The sequence below is a fragment of the Frankliniella occidentalis genome, unplaced genomic scaffold (genome assembly GCF_000697945.3).
Source record: "Frankliniella occidentalis isolate FOCC.00 unplaced genomic scaffold, Focc_3.1 Scaffold39, whole genome shotgun sequence".
In the NCBI taxonomy this organism is placed as follows: domain Eukaryota; kingdom Metazoa; phylum Arthropoda; class Insecta; order Thysanoptera; family Thripidae; genus Frankliniella; species Frankliniella occidentalis.
Genome location: NW_026267169.1, coordinates 422,661 through 443,937, shown reverse-complemented (window position 1 = coordinate 443,937; position 21,277 = coordinate 422,661). Strand labels below are relative to the sequence as shown.

At 40.5% G+C, this 21,277-nt stretch overlaps 4 protein-coding genes across 15 annotated transcripts in view; 2 read left to right on the top strand and 2 right to left on the bottom strand.

The window, feature by feature from the left end:
• LOC113213013 (ATP-binding cassette sub-family G member 1) overlaps nucleotides 1-2,210 on the bottom strand; it is a gene marked incomplete in the record, with an annotated part of 35,752 nt that extends 33,542 nt beyond the window's left edge. Inside the window, 1 exon segment of the mRNA XM_052266495.1 lies at nucleotides 2,046-2,210. Within this exon segment, the coding sequence (XP_052122455.1) occupies nucleotides 2,046-2,074 (29 nt within the window).
• A 243-nt stretch (nucleotides 2,211-2,453) lies between these two features.
• On the top strand, nucleotides 2,454-7,325 carry LOC113213015 (uncharacterized). Of its 2 annotated transcripts, none has more exons than XM_052266505.1 (4): nucleotides 2,454-2,839; nucleotides 3,234-3,313; nucleotides 3,404-3,584; nucleotides 3,666-7,325. In XM_052266505.1, the coding sequence occupies exons 2-4, from the start codon at nucleotides 3,269-3,271 to the stop codon at nucleotides 4,670-4,672; spliced, it is 1,233 nt and encodes a 410-aa protein (XP_052122465.1). In that variant the 5' UTR covers nucleotides 2,454-2,839; nucleotides 3,234-3,268; the 3' UTR covers nucleotides 4,673-7,325. The 2 variants fall into 2 exon arrangements, with proteins under 2 accessions (XP_052122465.1, XP_026287707.1); XM_026431922.2 differs by having other exon boundaries at nucleotides 2,455-2,839; nucleotides 3,248-3,313.
• On the bottom strand, nucleotides 7,311-13,171 carry LOC113213017 (serine/arginine-rich splicing factor 7). 2 transcript variants are annotated; one of them, XM_052266507.1, is made up of 6 exons: nucleotides 13,153-13,171; nucleotides 11,460-11,538; nucleotides 11,139-11,292; nucleotides 10,879-11,064; nucleotides 7,833-8,297; nucleotides 7,311-7,760 (listed from the first exon to the last, which is right to left on the bottom strand). In XM_052266507.1, the coding sequence occupies exons 2-6, from the start codon at nucleotides 11,512-11,514 to the stop codon at nucleotides 7,712-7,714; spliced, it is 909 nt and encodes a 302-aa protein (XP_052122467.1). In that variant the 5' UTR covers nucleotides 11,515-11,538; nucleotides 13,153-13,171; the 3' UTR covers nucleotides 7,311-7,711. The 2 variants fall into 2 exon arrangements, with proteins under 2 accessions (XP_052122467.1, XP_026287709.2); XM_026431924.2 differs by lacking the exon at nucleotides 13,153-13,171 and adding an exon at nucleotides 11,831-11,998.
• A 22-nt stretch (nucleotides 13,172-13,193) lies between these two features.
• Nucleotides 13,194-21,083, top strand: LOC113213033 (longitudinals lacking protein, isoforms H/M/V). 10 transcript variants are annotated; one of them, XM_026431948.2, is made up of 6 exons: nucleotides 13,194-13,283; nucleotides 14,601-15,208; nucleotides 15,291-15,729; nucleotides 15,812-15,989; nucleotides 16,074-16,359; nucleotides 16,448-21,083. In XM_026431948.2, exons 2-6 carry the CDS (start codon nucleotides 14,639-14,641, stop codon nucleotides 16,676-16,678), a joined length of 1,704 nt encoding a protein of 567 aa, XP_026287733.1. In that variant the 5' UTR covers nucleotides 13,194-13,283; nucleotides 14,601-14,638; the 3' UTR covers nucleotides 16,679-21,083. The 10 variants fall into 10 exon arrangements, with proteins under 10 accessions (XP_026287733.1, XP_026287729.1, XP_026287731.1 ...); XM_026431944.2 differs by lacking the exon at nucleotides 13,194-13,283 and adding an exon at nucleotides 13,443-13,565; XM_026431946.2 differs by lacking the exon at nucleotides 13,194-13,283 and adding an exon at nucleotides 13,489-13,631.
• Nucleotides 21,084-21,277: the final 194 nt, after the last annotated feature.

The following is a 21,277-nucleotide window of genomic DNA, read 5'->3' as shown; positions in this document are numbered from 1 at the left end:
GCTGCCTACCCCACAGGCGCTCCTCCCGCAGGGGTATTCGGGAGCTCCAGGAAAACGTTCTTCCACCACGCCCTTCGCCCTCTGTAGGCCAGTTATAGAAGGCGTTTTCGGAAGCCCCGCCCCCCCCCCTCCCGCGCGTGCAGTGCAGGTGCGTGTGACAGCAGGGCGCCTGGGCGGTAGGCCCGCCTGTAACACAGCCGTGCGCTGCGGCCCCACCAGCTGCCTACCCCACAGCCAACAGGCGCTCAGCCCGCTCCGCAGCGGTGGTGGTGGTGCAGCGGGCGGGGTGGGCAGAGTCGGGGGGGGGGGGGTGTCTTAAATTAGCATCCGTGTTTGAAGGGAGGCCCAAACAAGCCGTACTACGGCGTTTCATCTCCGCTCCGCAACGGGCTAAGAAGGCGGGCGCTGTCGCCGAGGGGCGCCGCCGGACCGGGCCTAAGCGGATCCGCGGGTCCACGGTAAAGAGAGACTCTACACCGTGCTCGGGTCCTACGGTCACCGCTGCTATCTGGGGAAGGACTTGGGGCTTCGAGTGCAGTGGAGTGGGCGGCGCGCGAAAACAGGACATTATTCGCGCCTATGTGTGCAGGTCTTTCAAGGAATTCTGCAGGGGTGTGATGATTTCGGGTGGTAAGATAAGGGACAGTCGGACAAATCCCCTCGCATCGCATATTCCGAAAAATTATCCTCCTTCAGCATTCCCCAGCCCCCCTCCCCTACCCTCCGCCAACCAGCTCGGCACGCGGACGAAGCGAGTGTGCCCGCCTAACAGCCCTGATGGAACTTGTCCGACCCGATGTGAAAGTGTCCTCCTGTGGATCCCAATTACATACTCCGGGACCGGACCCGCTCGCGCGTCGTCATCGAGTCTCTCCCTCCTCTGCCCTCCCCTCTTTTTCAAAAACATTTGGCGATTGTATATACAATTTTAATCAAAATTTCCCACACTCTTTGTGAACTGGAGACGCAGTTACGCGCTGATTGAGCGCAATTCGTGGAACTCCTTACTTTTCCCCTGGAATGACAAAACCGTTTTAATGTTGCTTCCCTAAAGCGTAGTTTCCTTCCTCTCCCCTCCATCTCTCCTCCATGTATTTAGTGCCGAGCCCTGGCACTATCATTGGCTACTGTTACATAAGATGACACATTGCACCTTTACCTTGGACAAAACAGACCGGACCCATAGGATCCACCCTCTCAATTCTTTTTCTGTCCCATTCCTCGTTTCAAGCCTGACTGGGGAATCATATAGTAAAAACTTACAGGATTTTGAAACATCTCACATGCAAGATATTCTATTAACACCTCAATGATGACATGACTATCCATATGGCCATGGGTCACAAACATTTAATCAGCTTATAAGGCTGTTAATACGTTTAAGAGTTGGCTTAAAATTAAACCTAATTATAAAAGGACTTTCAGTAAATTGTAAAATTATTACATGTTTTGGAACGGCAAAATATTGGATATTGAGCATATGGTACCCTCAGATTAGATCTTGATAGATCCAAATACAACTATGTGACAGACAAAATATTAATACTTGATTAATAACCAAAGATGAAGAGAGGACACCACAAATGTAAGGATGAAACAGCACGATTATGAGATGGTGAAAATGTGTCAGTAATAAGTGGCGATAACCTTTTCATAAGTAATTGCATGATATGTTAGCTAGCTTCCAGTACAGGATATTGAACAGGAATTTATTATAAATTTTCCTCAGCATTCAAAGTATGTAATTCAAGAATGGTCAAACCATTCGAATTTTGATTCAAAAAATAAAATGAGGACATCGGGATGTCAATGAACATGTTTGAAGCTTTGTAGCTGACAAGGAAAACATGCACATTCAGTAATGAAATTTTAAAGACATCAGTTGCACCACAACAGCAACATAAAACAATCAAAGAAATGGTGGAATACATCATACTATAGAAATAACAAACAAAGTCAACAAGGGAAACTGTTTGGGCTAAGGTCAGCTGTTCCTTGGCACCAGCTCAGTGCACTTTTCACACGCAAAATCCTCAAAACCTTACCGATTGTTGTTCAGAAGATAAGTATCCATGTCGAAAGACACTGAAGGAATTCCTTTGAAGCACGTGCACTCGTGAAATTACTAGAATATCAACAACCACACTACTCGACGCAAGGCTCCATGTCGCACAAAGAGAAAGGGAAAACAACAACAACTGTTTGTCCAGTCCAGGATGTGTTGTGCAAGGAGGGGACGAGTTAAGGAGGATATGAGAAATTGAGATGAAGACAGAGGAAAACAACTGAGGATATCCGCTCATTACTCATTCAGCAAGATGAACGAACTGAAATAATAAAGAAAAATTATCACTGAAGCTATAAACGTAAATCTTGACAAGTTTTAAGTCTTACGTCTTAAATATTTTCCCTGTATAATATGCTCTCACAATTGAATTTTTCATAGCTTGATCAATGTAGGCTATTGGTTCAGGCACAGGCACACCACATCTTCGAAAAGTGTTCTGCTGCTGCTGGAAATTTCATGTTGACATGTTGTAAAAGTCTTTGCGTTGCAACTTATTTTCTTTCTGTTCCTTCACCCTCTTAATTCTTCCATTAACTTTTCCTTCACCGTGTTATTTTTGATCGTTCCACTCCTTTCTTTTCGGAACATTCGGGTGCGGCTTCGGAAAAGAGAGGACATGTTGTGGAGTTAGGTGTCAAGCAAGCAAACAAATTGGGATGATGCGTCATACGCTGTGATGTCAGGAATGAGTGAAAGAAACGCCTCTTTCCTACTACCTCATTTTGTCTTCATTCTAATTCTAGCTCCCGTCACTTAACTCAAACTTAGCTGGTAAGTTATCTCGGGATGTTGATCTTAAACCAATCTTTCATGCCTTTGGTCCAGGATGATGATACAAAGTTGAACATCTCATTTAGTGGACTATTGCTGTGTAGTTTTTTGCCAGCGATAATTCATGTACAAATTTTTATTTTATTTGGGATGAAAAACTTCTAAACATTGTGTAACAGCAATTTATTTGTTTGCAATAGTAACACTGACATTTAACCTTTGGACCAAACGCTGATGCTGTGAACCAAGATCTTACTTTGTTAAATGTTTGAGAACATTTTGAAAGAACAATATCATTTACACATTGTTTTGCACCATAGTTCTAGTTGTATAATCTTGACCAAGCTTTTCCTATTATTTGATAAGGTTGCAAGTATTTTTTATTTATGTGTAGGTTTTTGTCAACAGGTCCTCTCGTGACCATTTGTAATGGGTTGTGTTCCCAGCAAAAAATCCTTACCAAATATCTATGAGGTGAATGCTGCATACAGTTTTTCATGTTAATTGTGTATTTACTGCTTGATGTCTTCAAACCTTTTTCATTTTAATCCTTACCCATCACAGGTTGCAAATGTTGATGGAGATGGAAATAAGATATGTTTCGGCAGGTTGGAAGTAACCGAAACAGAATTGATACTTCATCAAAAGCATAAAGCTCCAACTGTTTGGCCACTGAAAAGTTTGCGTCGATACGGCGCAGATTCAGAGCTCTTTAGTTTTGAATCTGGCCGAAGAGCTCCTACAGGTTTGTTACATCAGTTTCTAGGTGGTTCAAAATGTGTCCTCGCTTAAGTATTTATTTTGAGATTTTTTCTTTGACCCTCAGGGCATGGTTTCTATGCATTTCGCTGTCACAGGGCAGAACAATTACTCAGTTATCTTCAAGCTCAATTTGAAGAAAATGCCCCTACTCCTGACCCCTTAGAGCCCACCCAACCAAGAAATGCTGGTAATCGCCAGCAACCTTTGGCGAATGGACATACAGACAGCATCCACAGCAGTGGTCCTGTGAGTCCACCACCAATATCACCCCCTGCATCAGGAGCTGAACCTATAATTAGTGTCCCAGAAACTCTAACCAATGGAAAAGGTCCTTCAAGTACCGAAAATATTCCCCTTTCCCCAGAAGAACCAGAAGATGATAGTAACAACAATCAGCCTCATTCAAATTATGAATTTGCAGTTGTGCAACTCCCTGAAAACAATGAAATATCTCCACCAATCCTTGCATCTTCCACAACCTACATGAATCTGGGGATTTCAAGAGACCAAGAGCATATATCACACTGGATGGATCACAATGGTGGAACATGCAATGGAGAAGCCCTTGACAGCAATGGGGAAGGATCACGGGACCACTTGTATCAGAATATTGTTCCAGGTTATGGAAATGTTCCTCCCAAAGGAATTTCAATTATTCATCCACCCGTACGCGGAGTACATATGCCTTATGTTCCTAAAGAATCTACAAGCATAAATGACAGTAGACTGTCACGGGGAAACCAGATTGAAAAGTGTCCAATTGGACCATCCATTGATGAAGTTTCCCCCCTTAACTCAAGTCTCTTAGATGATGTTGATGATTGCTCCACAGCTCCTCAGGTTACTTATGCCCTATTAGACTTGAATGAACTATCACCTGCCTCAAGCCTCACACCCACAGGTGCTCATCCCGAGTCTCCCCATGAAAACACACCAGCATATTCATCAATTGACTTTGACAAAATGAATGCGCTTCATCAATCGAAAGATGCCTTAATTAGTGACCGTGAGGGATGTAGAAAAACCAGGCATAACTCCACAATAAGTGATTTGCATACTCCTGTAGAGTGATGAAAGTGAATTTAAAGGTAGGTCCTATATTTTATTTAAGTTGGAACAAGATCAAATTGGTTTTGCTGAGCAATGCTCACTTGGATGCTCATAAATACAAGGCTGTTTTTATTTTTCATTGCTGAATAGTGCTCAGTCAAGTTGTTTAGAAGTAATGTCTGGAATTCTAGATCTTCTCAACACACATCTGCTTACTACTGCAATCAGAATGCTTTATTTTATCAGAAAATAGTAGTTAAATTGCTGGAGGAAATTGTTATGTGAGGTAGAAAACATTGTTTATAAATGAAGTCTCTGCAGACATCTATGGTTTTTAATGCCATGGGGAATAAATTTCTGCATCACACTGCAAAAATCTGAAAAATCTTTTGAAATATTCTGAAATATGTTGGTCACACATCATCTCTCCAATTGTGACACTTAACATGCTGCTATAGATGCTTTGTTTTTCAGCTCTTACTCAAGATAGAAAAAAATGGGACCAAAAGAATTCTAGATCTTGAGTTGGATTACTTTTGTTGCCAAGTGACCTTTTATAATAGCATCTCAGATTAAACGTTTCAATTCTCTTTAAGTGTAGAGTGGCAGATGCCAAACATCAAGTGTGCGTGCTAAAGTTTTCCTAGTTTCAATCATCAATGTTTACGTAATCTTCATTATATTTTTATTAAAATGACAATTTTTAGGTACACTCTATATATTTAGAGTGATAAATACATATTGACTTAAATGTGATATTTATGGCTTTGTGTGTTTGTAGTGATAACAGAGTGGGAGGTAGGTGGCCTTTTAAGTATCAATTGATGTTTTAGTGCTTTACAGTTTTAAGTAAGATTATGCTGACAATACTTGTAAATACATATAGGTAATTAGTATTTATGTTAATGGCAAAATACATGTTTATTTGATGTTCATCGCACACAGTATGTGACGCACCAAAGTGCTTTCCAAATGTTTTCAACTAAAAAAAATTGTATCAAGTAATTTTTTTTTTTGTACATTTTCTTGTGATACTATGTGCATATTATTGTTAATATTTAGGACTATTTTATGCATAGCAGGTCTTGCTGATCAAGAGTTAAAAAAGGAACCCTTCTTGATTGTGGAGATCATTTTAGGATATGCCAAGAAGCTACAATGATAAAAGTTTTTGTAGACCTGTCCCTGTATTCATGTTAGGATAATAATTCGATCTCGAAGCTTTATTGATGTAGGTATTTGTGCTATGTATGTTCCAATGTAAAAGCCAAAAGCAAGCATTTTTTTTCCTTTTCCTTTTATTGTTTAAGTAGAATCCTTCAAAGAAAAAAGTTTTGTTTAGCAGAAGTTGTGAAGACGTCCTATAGATTGAAAAATTAACCTTTTCTAAGCTGTAGCTCAATACTTTAGACTTGCTCATGCAAAAAAAAAATAATAATTTAAAAATGAGATTACTACTCTGAACCCGTAATGTCTTTCACTCAGTCCATCTTTATGGAAAGGAACTGACTTTCCAAAACAAAAAAAATTTATATCAATGTTTATCAATGTTTAGGGACATAAACAGGGGGAAGGCGGGAGGGGGGGGGCGGCTCTGATTCTAACTTTTCTAGTTGATATGCATTGCTGAGGACTATGGGCTACTTTTTTAAGTGCATAAGTTCTTATGTATGGATTGTCTTTGTCTATGTTTCTCCTCAACATAGCAGGTTTAATAATCAAACAATCTAAAAAACAGACAAAACACACTCAAATTAATTCATAATTTGCTTAGTTACTCTATGTCTTGTTGTTCAAATATAATTAATTTATACCATGTAGGTATAATGTTATGTATGACTTATTTATATATTATGTTTTTCTTGTTGGATTGTTAAGAATTATTTGGGTTCTCAACGGTCATCTTTACTCTGGAGCTGAATGTGAAGGTAGTATGTTGTCTTACTCTTCCAAAGAGAGTTTCTTGAATTGTGCACTCTTCCTTTGAAATTGAATGGCTACAAGTACAATTTCTTCACTACTGTATGTTATTTCTGAGCTTGTGTCGCAAGGGTATCTTTTGGTCTCTGCTCAAATTGCTTTATAAACTGGACACCAATTTTTGAATGTATGATCTATCTTTGACTTCAATGTGCTTGATAGCTAAGTCAATAATAGAAATTACTGTAATGAATTGATAATTCATCAAAGTCATTTTGCCTCATGCCAAAGAAATACTAAGAGAAGAGTTTTAATGTTCCTTAAGTAGCCTCTTACGGGGAACTGTTTTCTTTTACGTAAGTGTACGTAACTTTACTGTTGATAAATTATTATTTTTTAAATGATTTGCTGCAATTTTAATGAGAAAAAAAGTGTTTTTCTAAGTTGTGAGCCATGTTGTCAAAAACTGTCGGGAGAGAGAGTACGTAAAAGTATTGATATGTTAAGGGTATAAATTATGTGTTTTTTTTTGTAGTTTTAACCACTCAATGCATAGTGTACTTGAAACTTTTCATCTACTATGGTGCCTGTGGCACTGATTATGCTCCATAATTGTTAAATTGTTTACTGCAGTATGAATTTTAAGACCAAGCTTCTTATTTTCCACTTTTTGACAAAATTTGATGAGGTCACTGTGATTGTAGATGCAATGAAATTTTTTAAAAAAATAATCAATAAATTGGTATGAACTCAATTATATTCATTTCAATTGTCAAATCAATTTGCACAGTAACACTGTTTGTAGTATGTATTTTACAATACCCACTTACATTAAGTCTCTCACACATGCGCACACAGACACACACACACAAGCATACACACATGAAAACATGAAAAAGATTTACATGCTCAATAATATTGCACAATCATAGGTAAATGACAGACTCTCAAACTAAATTCTGTCTGGGAAATTGTATACGAAAATACAACATCTGACTGCATCTCACAGACTAAAGAAAACTTCTGTGCTTTTAAAAAACATTTTTGCTTCACATGATTCAAAACATAACAGTGAGTGCAAGAACTCTAACATTTAAAACAAAACAAAGGACAAGTCTTGCTCACTATCACATGAGGGTTTCATTCAGCATTTCCATTTTCCTTCTTAGGAGACTCGTCAGCCTTTGTTCTGAAACAATGTTTTGCAGTTTTAGAACTGATAGCAGGGAACCAAAATGTTTGTCTGGTCAAGCGTACTTACTCTGACTTGGACCTGGAACGAGATCTGGACTTGGACCGAGACTTGGATCTAGATTTCGATCTAGACTTGGATCGGGACTTTGATCTGGATTTAGAACGGGACTTTGATCTGGATTTGGAACGGGACTTCGACCTTGATTTAGACTTGGATTTAGACTTGGATGCATCTTTAGATTTGGAATGGGACCTTGAACGACTTTTCTTCAAAGCAGGAGAACGAGAACGAGATTTGGACCTCGACTTAGACCTGGAACGACTCCTAGAAACAGAGCGATCTCTCTTCTTGTTGCGGGAGATAGAGCGTGAGCGTGAACGCTTGCTACGGTTGATGCCAGAGCGGGAGCGAGACCGTGATCGCTTCATGTTCCTCGACTTCGACCGGGAACGCCTTCGGGAGCGGGAGCGGGACCTCGACCGCGAATCGCTGCGGGAACGAGAGCGCCGGTCGCGAGATCGGGATCTTGACCTGTCAAAAAAGTAAAAACAGATGCTGGTATAAGTAACCAGGAAACAATATAGGGCATATTCGATTTACATGGAGGAAGTGGTGCAAGCCTGCTGAGCAGGCTTGCAACATTTCTTAGCATGAATGTCCTGTCCCATTCTGACATTCCGGAGGTGGCTACCAGGACTTTAAAGGCTATCAGCCACTAAGAGCCGCAAACATAAAGCAATGTGCAGAGAGGCAATGTTAATGCAATTAGTGGCAATACGGGATCTTCCACCTGAATTTTTATTGATTCTTATCTAATGTCGAATGTTAGGCGTAAGTGGAACTGTCAGATTAGACTCTAAGCAATACAAAGCTTCAGAAAGCAGAAGTGCTCTTCTTAGCTCTTATACCACTCAATGGCAAGCTTAAAAGCTCACTGCAGGAAAAAGAAAACAAGAAACAATAGTCTGCATTAATAGCCCCACAGCATGAGTTATTGAGAAATCAAGAGCATGTAACCTAAAATGCTTTGTGTAGAAAGGCCTCCCTCCCTCCTGTAAGTAGGGGCTGCATGCAAATAGCTTATCATGAATCTCCTCTTTCTGATGGAACAGTACCGGAATCCTAAAACTCATGAATGCATGCCATATATTGACAAAAAGGGCCCCTTTAAATTTAATTTAATCATTTGATTATTTAGATCATGCTTAACTGCATAATGGTTGAGAAAGGTAATACTTTCTTCATCCCCAAAACAAATTACTAGTTTTTACTCATGCATGAATGAATGAGCATTCCAGCTACAAAACAATAAAACAGTACCAACAAAAACAGACACTGACTAGAAACTATTTATATTTGTAATCCCCCATAAAATCCAACGACCACCTTGAAAATACAGGATATGTGAGCTTCCATTAACTAATTTTACTTCCATCTAACATTTTCTTCTTTCTAGGAAGAGAAGAAAATGAGTAAGAGAAAATGGAGCAATCTGCATAGTTAGAGAGAATCAAGAAAATGACTTCAACAGCAAAGATGAGACAAAACAAAAGTCTGCAGAACAATACCAATCCTGTTATTGAAGAGGAAAACTAATGCCAAGTTAAATGTGGTGCACCTTGCAATTTATTTACATGCACTAAGATAAAATTTTGATGTGAGTACAGTAGTTAGGAGTCACTGTAACCTTTCATACTTGCAAGGTGCAGCACAAAACCTACACTTCATCAAAATTATCACGCCTGCATAAAACTGAGTAAACTTGAGAGGATCTCGGAAAATTACCAGTTCATTAGACCAGCATGCAAGGGAAGTTTCAGCCATGGTGATTAAGTGATTCATTATTTAAAATTTTGACGAATGTTGCCTGGAATTACAGGGGCAACATTTGAAAGAAATCATTATTCCCAGTAATCAAGATGACTGTAGAATTAAGTAACCAGCACACCTAATCTATGCAAGTTAATATTTTAGATACAGCACTCACTCATGACTTGAGCAATGACTCGACGAATGGATACGTAGAATCAACAAGTCGTGGGTGCGTGCATGCTGGCTTGCTTGCTTGCTTGCTTCATTGAGTGCAAGATCAAATGACATCTAGATGAGACGATCTGAAGAGTTACTCGAAGATCAACTTGTAGTTTGACTTGAAGGGCGACTCGATGAGCACTGGAGCAGTGTTGGGCAAGGGGCAAGAAGGAACTAGCCAAACCGAACTCGGCATGATAGATTGCATCTCGTTGTCCAGCACGCAGTGCAGAAACGAGGAGCTTGTCTAATCAGTTTAAGTCGGGCGTAGCTCGATCGGATTGAGGCAGTGGCGGGTGCTGAGAAAGGCCCACCATGCCACAAAACTTGGAGAAGTGTTCATGTTTTGTCAGTGAAGAACGAATCTCTACGGTCAGCCGTATTTCCTACAAAAATGTTAGGAAGACATTCAATCAATGCCAGCACTAATTATCAGCACTATACTTCTGCTGTTTTAAAAACCAGGTAGGCAGATTAGTTCTCTAGTTTCAGTTTGAGTAGATTTGCTACAATGCCCAAAACAATCAGGAAGGCACAGAGGACCAAAAATGTGGCTCTTGTGGCCCGATAGATTATTTGATAAGTGCCCCCACTTTTGTGAGCGACCTTTCTGAGAGATTCTGAAAGGAGATAGATGATTGGTGGAAAGGTAAACTTGCCCGCCACAGAAACTTTTCATCAAGTTCAATAAGATGTGATATTTGCACACAGTAACAACTTCCAACACCAGAAGCATAAGAAAAACCACATTGATTATGATTCTAAGAATACCTATGCATATCTTTGTTCAATCACTCCCACCCCCCTTTTCCCTCTATATTTTAAGGACTGTTATAAAGAAACTGACCTAAACTATAGTTAAATATGTATTTAACTGAAGAAATGATAAAAATTCAGGCCCATACAAGCTATGCAAACAGCCACTGCCCACTTCGAAAATGCAAACACTAAAAGAACTGATCCAAACATTTCAACTGAGAGATGATCAGGTAATCAGCAAAGTTAATTTGCTGCCAGATGAATAGAAAATTGCTGCTCTCCATGTCTGTTGTAAAAAGATAAAATGTTAATATAAACATACCTTTTGCTTCCCTTGCGGAAGCGAGAACAATCTCTGGCATAGTGGCCTCTATCACCACATTCATAGCAGCGATCTTCAGGATGGAAAGGACGACTTCTGCTGCGGGATGGGGGGCCAAATCCACCAAAGCGACCTGTTCTTGTCCCACAGGAAGGTTCCACTCTTACACGCCGTCCACAGACCATCCTAGCAATAAAATCTTAAATTAGGTAAAATCTCAGTGGAATAGATATGAGAAGTTCGCTCACCAAAACACGTACCTCCCATCAAGGCCTCTAACAGCATCATCTGCATCCCTAGCATCTTCAAATTCCACAAAGGCAAATCCCGGTGGGTTCCGAGCAACCCACACATTTCGCAGTGTCCCATAGTAGGAGAATGCATCTTCAATATCTGCTTTGGAAGCAGACGATCCTGTAAAAATGAAAAATACATACAGTGTAGTAATGGTTGGCATGTTAGGCATCACAACTCATCTCTTTGCAAATGAACTCATTACATCTTATCATCATGCAGTCTTCCACTAGACTGACAGAAATGGGCATGTACTGGACCGTTTCACCAAGTACATCTGAGCTTACCTAGATCTCCAACGTAGACTTTACAGTCGGATGGACCGTCCCGGTGTCGTGACATCTCGAAGCTCGACTTTCAAAATACCTAGAAGAAACAGTCTGGGTTAAAACCGAAAACCGTTTGGAAGGCGACAGATCGCCACATAACCTCAACAATGGCAACCGTACAGTAATTGTAACAATCGCTAGACATTTCAGAAGCGCACCACTCAATGCAACAGAGATATTCAGTTCTAACTAATAACAAGTAACCAAGGGCATCCGAGGGATCAATATGACCATTATAAAAAACGAATGGCAAGCGGCTCTGCATGTAACGCACGTAACAGTAACGCAGTCTTTATAAAGGACTTTTTCGAGACCACAAAGAAACTCACTCAGACTAAAACAGGATCCGCCATCAATCTACACGCACAGCGCGTGAAGTCCGAGAAATAATTGTTTGCCGGCACAAAAAACAAAATAACAAATATGGCGAAACTATGTCGTGGACTGCAGACGGGAGACGGGGCGTGTGGTTGCGTGTAAAACTAAACCGGATGAGGAAGCGACGTCACTCGTCAACACCGACAGAGAATCCTGAGAATAGTGAAAGCGCCATTGTTGGCAGGTTATTTACACGACACCGTTACCCTAGTAGCGCCCGTGCACATTAATGTGCATTAAACGCGGCCGTGCGCATCAAGATGTGCCCAATAAGCACCACATTTCCGACGCATTACCTAAGCAAAATGTGTTATTTAATGCTTGTTGGGAGAAAAATAAAAAGGCACGGATAACTGTACTTGCCCTATTGCCCCCCCCCCCAAAAAAAACAACAACAAATCCTTTCATACAGAATTCCCCGTTCACAAATTATGAGTAAAATACCTAGGCTGCAGATTTTTTCTGGAGTGTAAATGTGGGGTGGTATAGCGGATAGCGGGGGCAATGAGGGAACCGACGGGACTTTAGTGCATACAAGTGCTTCCCTCTGGCGCTCAACTTGGCAGAGGGGGGGGGGGCGTTGGCGCCGGCTTTGGAAAGTTCCATTGTGTTCCATGGACAGGAGGGAGGGAGGGGTAGTGGGTGGTGCTTGGTGCTGGTGGTGGTAGCCCCCGGGGGAAGGGGGTGGGGGCACTCCGACACCGCGTACACCCCATCACCAGGACAACCCGGGACCCCGGGACCTGGCCACCCCAAGCCCCTCGCGGCGAGGGAAGGGGGGAAGGAGGGTGAAAAGTGGAGGGCTGCAAGGGCTACGACTACGAGGGCTGCGAGGGGCAAAGCGTGGGGTGCATGTGGGGAGGGAAGAATGGGGTGAATGGGGTTCCGGTTCGTGTTCATTATGCATATTTCCAAGGGCAGATCCAGCAGGCGGGAGGCGGGAGTAAGGGCAGGGACACATTGCGAAATGGACGGGCCGAGGATCAAAGTACTTACAAATCCGAAACTTCGAACCGGACCCTTATCACTATCCGAGCGGGGGGGGGGGGGTACACCATAGGCGTCCCTCGGCTGGAGAAATGAGTCCCGTCGGAGGGAGAACGCAGGGAGGGCCAGAAGGTCTGAGGGGGTGGGGGTGGGGGTGCTGCCGCCGCCGCCGCCGCCGTCCGCGAGGGGAGAGGGAGAGGGTCAGAATAGAGCAGAAGGGGAGATGGTACAGGCGGTACAGTCCGGTCACGGAGTACCAAAGCGCCAAATTCGTCGCTAGATTTACCTGGTCGATCGCTAGCGCGACGGCGCCAGCCCCGGAGACGACGCAGCTGGACACGGTGAAGGCTCTGCACTGATGTCCACTGGGGCGACAAGACCCAAATACCAGGGCGGTCGTTGCCGGTAATTGAGGACGTGAGTGTACCGTCTTTCTATCGATTACAACCCCCTGGACGCTCCCCCCTCTCCGACGCGGAGCGTCGGTCCCCTCCTCCCCTCTGCTCCTACCCCTACCTCCCCTCCTCGCCCGCGCGGCCGCCGGCGCACCCCCCATCCCCACCCGACGTCGGGAACGGGACGGGAATCTGCACGCCGCGGCGCCGACCCGACCCGACGTCGCTCGCACCGAGCGGAGAAAGGCGACGAAGGGGTGCGTCGTTTTAGCGTGTCCGCGCTCAAAGTGTGTTCGAATTCCAGGTAAAAAGTGCAGTGCCAGACTCAAGAATAGTGTTTTTACTCGCGGAATATTACCGGTGGGGTGATGTAAGTGCGTCGGTACAGAGAGAGAGAGGGAGGGGGCGGCGGACGCTCGTGGAGAAAGGAGGGGAGCGTAGCGCTGCGACCCGAACCGTCTCCATGTTGTGATAACGCGGATGGCTGCAGCGGGGGTAGGACTTGTACCCTCCGACCATAGCGCAGTACCCTCTTATCGCCTGAGCGTGTGAGAGCCCGTGTTTTACTGCAAGTTTATTCGTGGATGTGTTCGCGCCTCGGTTCGTAATCCAGGCGGAGGTTCACCTTTCGGCTGCTTCCCCCGCGTCTGGCTCAAGGCGTTCCCCTCTTGTTTACAAACAGTTTTGGGGGTGACTTAAGAGAGGTGGGGTTTTCCGCCTTTCTGTTGGTTTGGCCGTTTACCGTTGCCCGAATTGCCTATCTCCGAGGTGCGAGTTTCACGGAGAAATCAGGGGCCCATTGCTGGAGCGGGTATTCCGTCAGTCTAAGGGGTGAGGAACGGGGTTGGGGTTCGGGGCGAGGGGGTGAGTCGGCGTCCCCGACGGGGCCGGGCCGGGTGGCTTTGTGTTGGGGTGGTGAGCGGCGGGGGTGAGTCCGGTGAGTCACTCGGCTAGTGAGGGGGATAAGATTGAACACTCAACGGGTTGCGACTCTTCGAGAACTATAGTTATCCGTGCAGTAGGGGGTTTCCCCGTGAAATGTCATAACAAGGGGTCAGGTTATGTGACAGGTCATGTGACTGGAAATGTCAAACTGAACAGCTGTAAATAACCCCTTCCACATTACTTTATTCTTTTACATTGTCTTATAATTTTGGTTCTTTGAGAGGGGAGCATTCCTTACAGAAATATACAGAACATTTCTTTTACTCAAATCAAATCCTCAATGTTGATTATTTACACATTTTGTTAAAAGTTGCTATCTTTGACTCATGAAGAATTTTTAACTAAAAATTTGTTTGCATGCTACTAATTTAGTTTCACTTTGTTCCTTTTTCAGATATTTTGCTGATGTGATTCTCTCAACAGCATTAGAGAATGGGAACCTCAGATAAGAAAGCATTCCATCTACGATGGGACAATCATATGGAGAGTATGCGCACTCTATTTGAAAGGTCGTACTATGATCAGGCCTTTACAGATGTAACTATATCTTGCCCAGATGGGAAGCTGCAGGCTCATAAATTGATTCTCTCAGCCTGTAGTCCATATTTTGAATTAGTTTTCAAAGATAATCCCTGCAAGCACCCAGTGCTCATATTCAGAGAAATTAAACATCATGAAATGTCTACTCTTTTGGAGTACATGTACAGGGGTGAAGTTGACGTTCTTGATTCGGAGCTTCAGCCTCTTATTCAAGTAGCCACTGATCTTCAAATACGAGGACTCGCTTATGGGTGTCAGACTGAAACAACTGTAGCTTCAGGGAAAGGTCTTCCTAGCAAACCAAAGCCGGCTGCCAGTGAAAATGCAGCACGACCATCTGCTTCTTCAAATAATACTACAACTCGCATTGCTGCACCAAAGTCCAGACTTCCTGTTATATCAAAGGTTGTACCAGAAGATGCTGCTACCGCGTCAGTTAGCCATGAACTTGTTGACTTAGAGGTGAGTTTATTGTTGGGTTTGTATTTTAATCTGACCATGTTTTTATTTAATCCAATTACATTGAAATTTTTAATTTGTGTAGGCCCACCAAGTATCTCGCACAGGACAGAAAAGACCATCCCCTCAACCAATTGATAGCCCTTCGAAAGTGAAAATTGCAATGAAAATAGATAGCTCATCACCAACAAATCTTTCCCAGAGCAATGGCAACGGTTCCCCAGAACCTGTTGTACAATCAGCTTCTGTGCACTCTGTGCAATCACCTGCTACCAACGGAATTGACTTAAGCATCCCTATGACAAATGGAAATGGTGTCCATGCTCGTAATCAAGATCGTCCACCCCAAAATGGTCCATCAAAAGTTTTTTCTGAAGGAAATGTGACATCTTCCCAGGGAAAAATTCATGAAATCGACTCCAACTCTGGTGGAGAGATTCAAGATTCTGAAGATGATGACTTCAACCAAGATGAAAATAGTGGAGAACTTGTTATAAGGGAAGAGGATGAGGAAGATGGTGTTGGTGAGTTTCATCAGAAACATAAGAAACTTAGCTGCATGTTTTCCAGCGTTTAATCTACTGTTGTTTCTTGTTCATCTTTCAGGATATTTGTGTGAATCTACATTCACTGAGGGTGAGACAGCTAACGGTGTAATTCACAAAGAAACTAATGGTGATGTTTCTGGTGACTTTAAAGTGTCACCCGGTGACATAAAAGTGTCAGCATCTACAGTATGTCCTTTCTGTTTCATGGATTTGAAATCACCAGAATTGTTGAGAGCGTGAGTCTCTTTTATATCCTGTTATTATTTATGAGTCAGTTTTCTCAACTGAAGGTAGCTAATGATGTTTTGTATTTCTTACAGTCATGTTCAGATGCATACTACTGCTAACCCTCGTCCTCATCAATGTGATGTTTGTCAACTGTCCTTTGGTCGATCTTCGCACTTGGAACGACATAGGAGAACACACACAGGTGAAAGACCATTCCAGTGCCCCATTGTCACTTGTGGAAAACGATTTGCTCGTCAAGATAAAGTGAAGCAGCATGTTACTCGGCACCATGATAGTAACATCCAAGGACCTAAACAAAGAGCACCTCGAATGCCCAAGTCACTGGTTGGAAAACGACCTAGAGGAAGACCACGACAGGTATGAGTTGTCTTAATAGATTAATATTTCTGTTTTGCCTAGTGTGAGAGAAGTAATGAAAACATGTTCATTCATCTTATTTTTCCAGTACGATTCATACCAAGATTCGTATCCAGAGGCATTCATGATGGGGCATCCCATGACAGAATTTAGCAGTGGACTTGATGATCTTCCCCGAAATAGCATTGCAGCAGCTGACATGCTTCTCCAACTCAGCTCTAAAGTTACCCACCACCAGCCACCTGACTTCATCAGTAAAGAAAGTAATGCAGTGGAATCAGTTGTTCATTTAGCGGAACCTATTAACTCCCAACCTTGAACCACCCTGGAATTTTGATAAGTTTCATTATCCTAAATTTTAAGAGAAGAATGATTTGCGGATATCACAAACTGATTCTTCCATTTTTTATGTATCTACATGTCTCTCATTAGACATCCAGTGAGGATATTGGCTGGTTGTCAAGAAGGCTGTGCTAAATTTGATAAATGTAAATTTCAGGTTTTTTAAATGCTGCAATGCGCACCATGATTATCATACACATCGGCAACAATGTAAATTTACTTCTCTTAAAGTACATCACCAAATATCTCTAAAAAGACTTGATCCTTGACTTTAGAAATCCAAAGCTATTTTGTAATCAGACCTTTCCCAGACTGAAAGTTATTAGACACAATCTTCTCTTCTGGATTCATTGAATTTTAAAGGAAGATTTGTGTGATAGGCAAGAGTTTCTCTTATCTTCTACCCTGTACTTGTAAAAAAAATCAAATGTCAAACAAAGATGTAAGCTATTTTATTAGAATGTTATTTTAGGTATTCAGGTGTGCCAATTTTGCTATTGGCAATGTCAATCATCTTTAGATATAGATTTTTTTTTTTTATGACAACCAGCATCTTGCAGTTAACGAATGGGATGTCTCAGAGGCTTTTCTTTCGGAAGGTTCTGTTAACTGCTCAAGTAGAATAAACTGTCTAAAGGCCATATATTCAATGAAGATGTAATATTTTATAGATGTAAATATTTTGGTACAAAAATTTCTACTATTCATAGAGGTGTAGGAGAATGTTTTCCCCTTTCCATGTTATCTAAATGCCTGGGGATGGCATACAAATATTCTCTTTTGTTAGATTTTTAAATAATCTGAAACATCTTACTGTTTATTGTTTCTTACAAGTTGTTTCTGTTGTCTTATTTTAGTTTTTATATTTTATAACCTTCACTCTATTATTTATTATTATTGATCACGATCGCACCAGCTTGATCAAGCACCGGAAACATGGAGTAAATGGCAAGGTGTTCCCTTAGGAAATTTTTTTACTCTTGTGATAAACGTGCATATTTATTATAACTGGAAAGAATATTTGCTTTCAATGTTGGTTTTGTTATTTGTGCTTTTTAGTTGTTTTTTGAATTTATTTATTTATAGCTTTTCTCATTTCATGGTATCCCCAAGGGATGAGTTCTCTTAACTCTTATGAATGATGATTCATGACTTAATGTTGGCTGAGTTCGAACTATACTAAAAGAGTATTGTACTGTACTTTACTATCCGACAAAGCCAAGTTTCACGTCCAATAAGTTAGCGAAGCAGATTGCTACCAACCTTGCAGACAAAATAAACTTGGCTCCAAGCAAGGCTGAGAAAAGTGAAAAGAAAAATGTGAAATCATTGCTTATCAATGAAATGAGCAATGGTGAAATATACGAACGAACTCAGCCAAAAATGCACTGCATTCTACTAGTTAGAGTTCTAGATTAAACGGAATCAGTTCTTTGAGTGTGAAAATAGTCATAGCAGTCTATTGTGTGTGTGTTTGTGTGTTTCAACACTCACCTATAAAATTCCAAAGATTACTTTGCTATGTGCCAAACAAGATGCAAGTTCTATTGTCAACTTGCTGTGTTTTTATTGACCAAAAGCGATTGACCAAATTTTTATTCAGAATGAAAAATTCTCTAATTTTTACCTTTGTGCAATACTTGAACTGAGTTAGTGATTAAGCTGATGTAAATACTGTATAAGAAGTATTAAGTATCTTGCATGGGTCTTTTTTGTGTGTGTTTTACTGTAGGTAGTTTACTCAGTCACTTTTTGAAACATCATCAGTAGAATTGTCCCCATACTTCATATATGCGTAACACTAAGGTGTGAATATGAATTTCTATTCCTTATTTATTGTACTGATTAAATGTGTTATTCTTTAATACTGGCAAAATAAATCTATTGTCTGTGTTTAAAAAACAAAACAAAAAAACAGACAACAATTATAAACACAAGTACGAAAACTACCACCACAACTTATTTGTGGTGATAAATTTAAGACAAGTACATTTGCTTCAACCAAACAAATGTCCTTTTTCAGCTTAAAATTATAGTTTCTATCTCAAAACTTGTTCAGCTTTGGAGCTTTGTTTGAGGATAGGTTGTTTGTGAAATTAGTTTTTCCATAAGACTGCAAACAGAAACTTAAGTGATGTGTGTTAGTATTCTTCATTTATTACTTTTGTGTCAAGACTTTCTGTATGTTGATCTTCCCATCACTGATATACTGAATGAGTAACATTCACAGTGATTTAAAACAGTTTCAAGAAAATGCATTCATTTACATCTTTTTTTAAGTTTTCTATATCCTTTTGGAAATGTGTGTGTTTGTATGTATGTGTGTGGTTGCTCTCTGAGTGTAAGATACAGTTTCTTCCTCTCTTATCCTAGTTTGTTGAATTCAAATTTGGATGAGGTGTTGCGATAGTCATTCCAGTCATTCCAGGCATTTAAGATTAGGAAGTAAATTATTGTGTGCACATATTTCCCCTGAGCTTATGTGATATATTTGAAATATTATATATTGTCCCCTCTTTCTTCTCTGTGCTTAAAAACATTTCAATATTAGCTTAAAAATCCACTTGTAAAAATCATCTAAAAATATGAGCAGAATATTTTTGTTTTACTTCCAGTATTTACTTGTACCTGGAACATTCCACATCTATGTGATCTCATTTGTTATGGATGTGTGTTCCCAGAAATGTATTGTATAATTTTATACATTCCAAAAGCTTTTGTCTGATTAGAAAGGAAAAGTCTGAAAGAAATTGAATAGTGTTAAGCCACTAATGTTCCACAAAGTTTTAATTGGTAGAAAACTGACTTTAGTATGGAATTACAGTACTTTGGAGAAATAGCATACTCTTTTAAAATAAAACTTTTATTTCTTTGGTTGTACAATAAAAGTTCAAGAAACAAGGTGTTGGATCACTGTGTTCAAACAAATCTCATTTTGAGAATTTCAATCTTTAATGTCTGGTTGCATGGTACCAGTTTCTTGAGGTGTGCACGGTGTTACTGAGCGAAAAGTCAGATTGTCAGTATTAAGTCATTTTATTTGATGAAGATGAGTCATACATATAAGCATTATTTTTCTAGATTTAAGTATACAGTATGCGTGCTAGGATAGTAAAGGACTACCAAAAACATTAAGTCCAAATCAATTTATCATTGAAGTATTCATCCACAATTTGTTTATTACCAATATTTTTTGTCACATTTTTTCTACCTCTGCAGCAGTGTCTGTATACTCCAACTTTCAGGGTTGTTTTTTTTTTTTTTCGTTTGTATTTTAAAATCCTTCTCTCTTTTCCCACTAGATGATCTGTGGTGTGAGAGAGACAGTTGAACAGAGCCCTGAAACTTTCAGAAAGTGGGAGTGAGCGTACCCTGCTGTGCAATTTATCCCAATAGCTTTCAACATTTTTTCTGTTTTACATTCCATTTTCTTTAACAGTCATGTATGGTTATGCTTTCATTATCCAATTAACTGTTTCTCTCAAAAGAAATGCACAGTTTACATCACCTGTTAATATAAGCACAACAACTAATCTGTTTCAATAAGTATGTGTATTTGTAATTAAGTACTTTAAAGATCAGGTGAACCTTCCACCAATATCAAGTTCGGCTATTTCAAAAGCAATTACTGTATCTCTTTGAAATTGATGAAAGTTATATGATTTTAAAGTGAGAGAAATTGTCATTGACACCGTTTTGGACAATCTCACTGTTACTCTTTACTGTCTTTATGTGGAGGTTAAAAAAAAACACATCATTAGCATGTGGCAGGGGTGTGCAATCCTTTGTTATTGTGACCCACGGAGTGTGTCACACTGCACTCGACGTGTTAATGTACTGGTGAGCCCTTTGCTATAAAGATATTCTTGAGTGCAATACTTATGACCTCATTATTTGCAAAGGATTTGTGAACTAACTCTCTTCATGTTTCATCTTGGTTTGTAGACTGATCAAATTATTGAAGATATACATATCGAAATGTGAATGTAAAGAAGAGACTTACTGCAAGCCATTGATTATTACAGGTGTTGCAATAAGCCTCTTCTCTCAGAATGTGTATCATTGCTGATTTTAAGAGTGTATTTTCTTATCATGGGCAGGGTTTTAAAAAAAGGAACTAATCTGTGTGGTTCCCAAGAACTGAGGGCTTTTTTTTTAAAAAAAAAGTGGCCACATTTTTTTTTTTGTCCAAATAGATGTGTTCCCTTATTCCTTTTCAAACACAAAAACAAGAATTCAGATGTGTGAAATTTGACTATTTTCTTACAAAGTTTTGGACCTGTTCTGTCACTTGACCATGGCATAATTTTTACCTTTTGATAATGTGTGTTTGCATGTTAAGCTATGGATTTACCTTCAATAAATTTCCCGGAAATAACTCATTTATCATTTCAACTCAATTTACTCATGTTATACCCAAGCAACAGAGATTCATCAATAATTATTGTAGTACAGTGACGTCACTGCCAACTAGGCACAATTTTATTTCTGATTGTGGAATCTGATGTAATTTTGACTCTCAAATTCCTTAATCTGAAAAACATCATGGTTAACTAGCAGTGATGTCACTACTATC

What these genes read in the sequence shown, in the direction of transcription:
- LOC113213015 (XM_052266505.1), top strand. Translation starts at nt 3,269, where the DNA reads ATGGGTTGTGTTCCCAGCAAAAAATCCTTACCAAATATCTATGAG. An exon ending in CCTTACCAAATATCTATGAG is followed by an intron (nt 3,314 to 3,403) that starts GTGAATGCTGCA and finishes TACCCATCACAG; the next exon opens with GTTGCAAATGTTGATGGAGA. An exon ending in TGGCCGAAGAGCTCCTACAG is followed by an intron (nt 3,585 to 3,665) that starts GTTTGTTACATC and finishes TTTGACCCTCAG; the next exon opens with GGCATGGTTTCTATGCATTT.
- LOC113213017 (XM_052266507.1), bottom strand. Translation starts at nt 11,514, where the DNA reads ATGTCACGACACCGGGACGGTCCATCCGACTGTAAAGTCTACGTTGGA. An exon ending in AGTCTACGTTGGAGATCTAG is followed by an intron (nt 11,293 to 11,459) that starts GTAAGCTCAGAT and finishes TCATTTTTACAG; the next exon opens with GATCGTCTGCTTCCAAAGCA. An exon ending in GTTAGAGGCCTTGATGGGAG is followed by an intron (nt 11,065 to 11,138) that starts GTACGTGTTTTG and finishes TTTTATTGCTAG; the next exon opens with GATGGTCTGTGGACGGCGTG.
- LOC113213033 (XM_026431948.2), top strand. Translation starts at nt 14,639, where the DNA reads ATGGGAACCTCAGATAAGAAAGCATTCCATCTACGATGGGACAATCAT. An exon ending in GGATGAGGAAGATGGTGTTG is followed by an intron (nt 15,730 to 15,811) that starts GTGAGTTTCATC and finishes TTCATCTTTCAG; the next exon opens with GATATTTGTGTGAATCTACA. An exon ending in CTAGAGGAAGACCACGACAG is followed by an intron (nt 16,360 to 16,447) that starts GTATGAGTTGTC and finishes TTATTTTTCCAG; the next exon opens with TACGATTCATACCAAGATTC.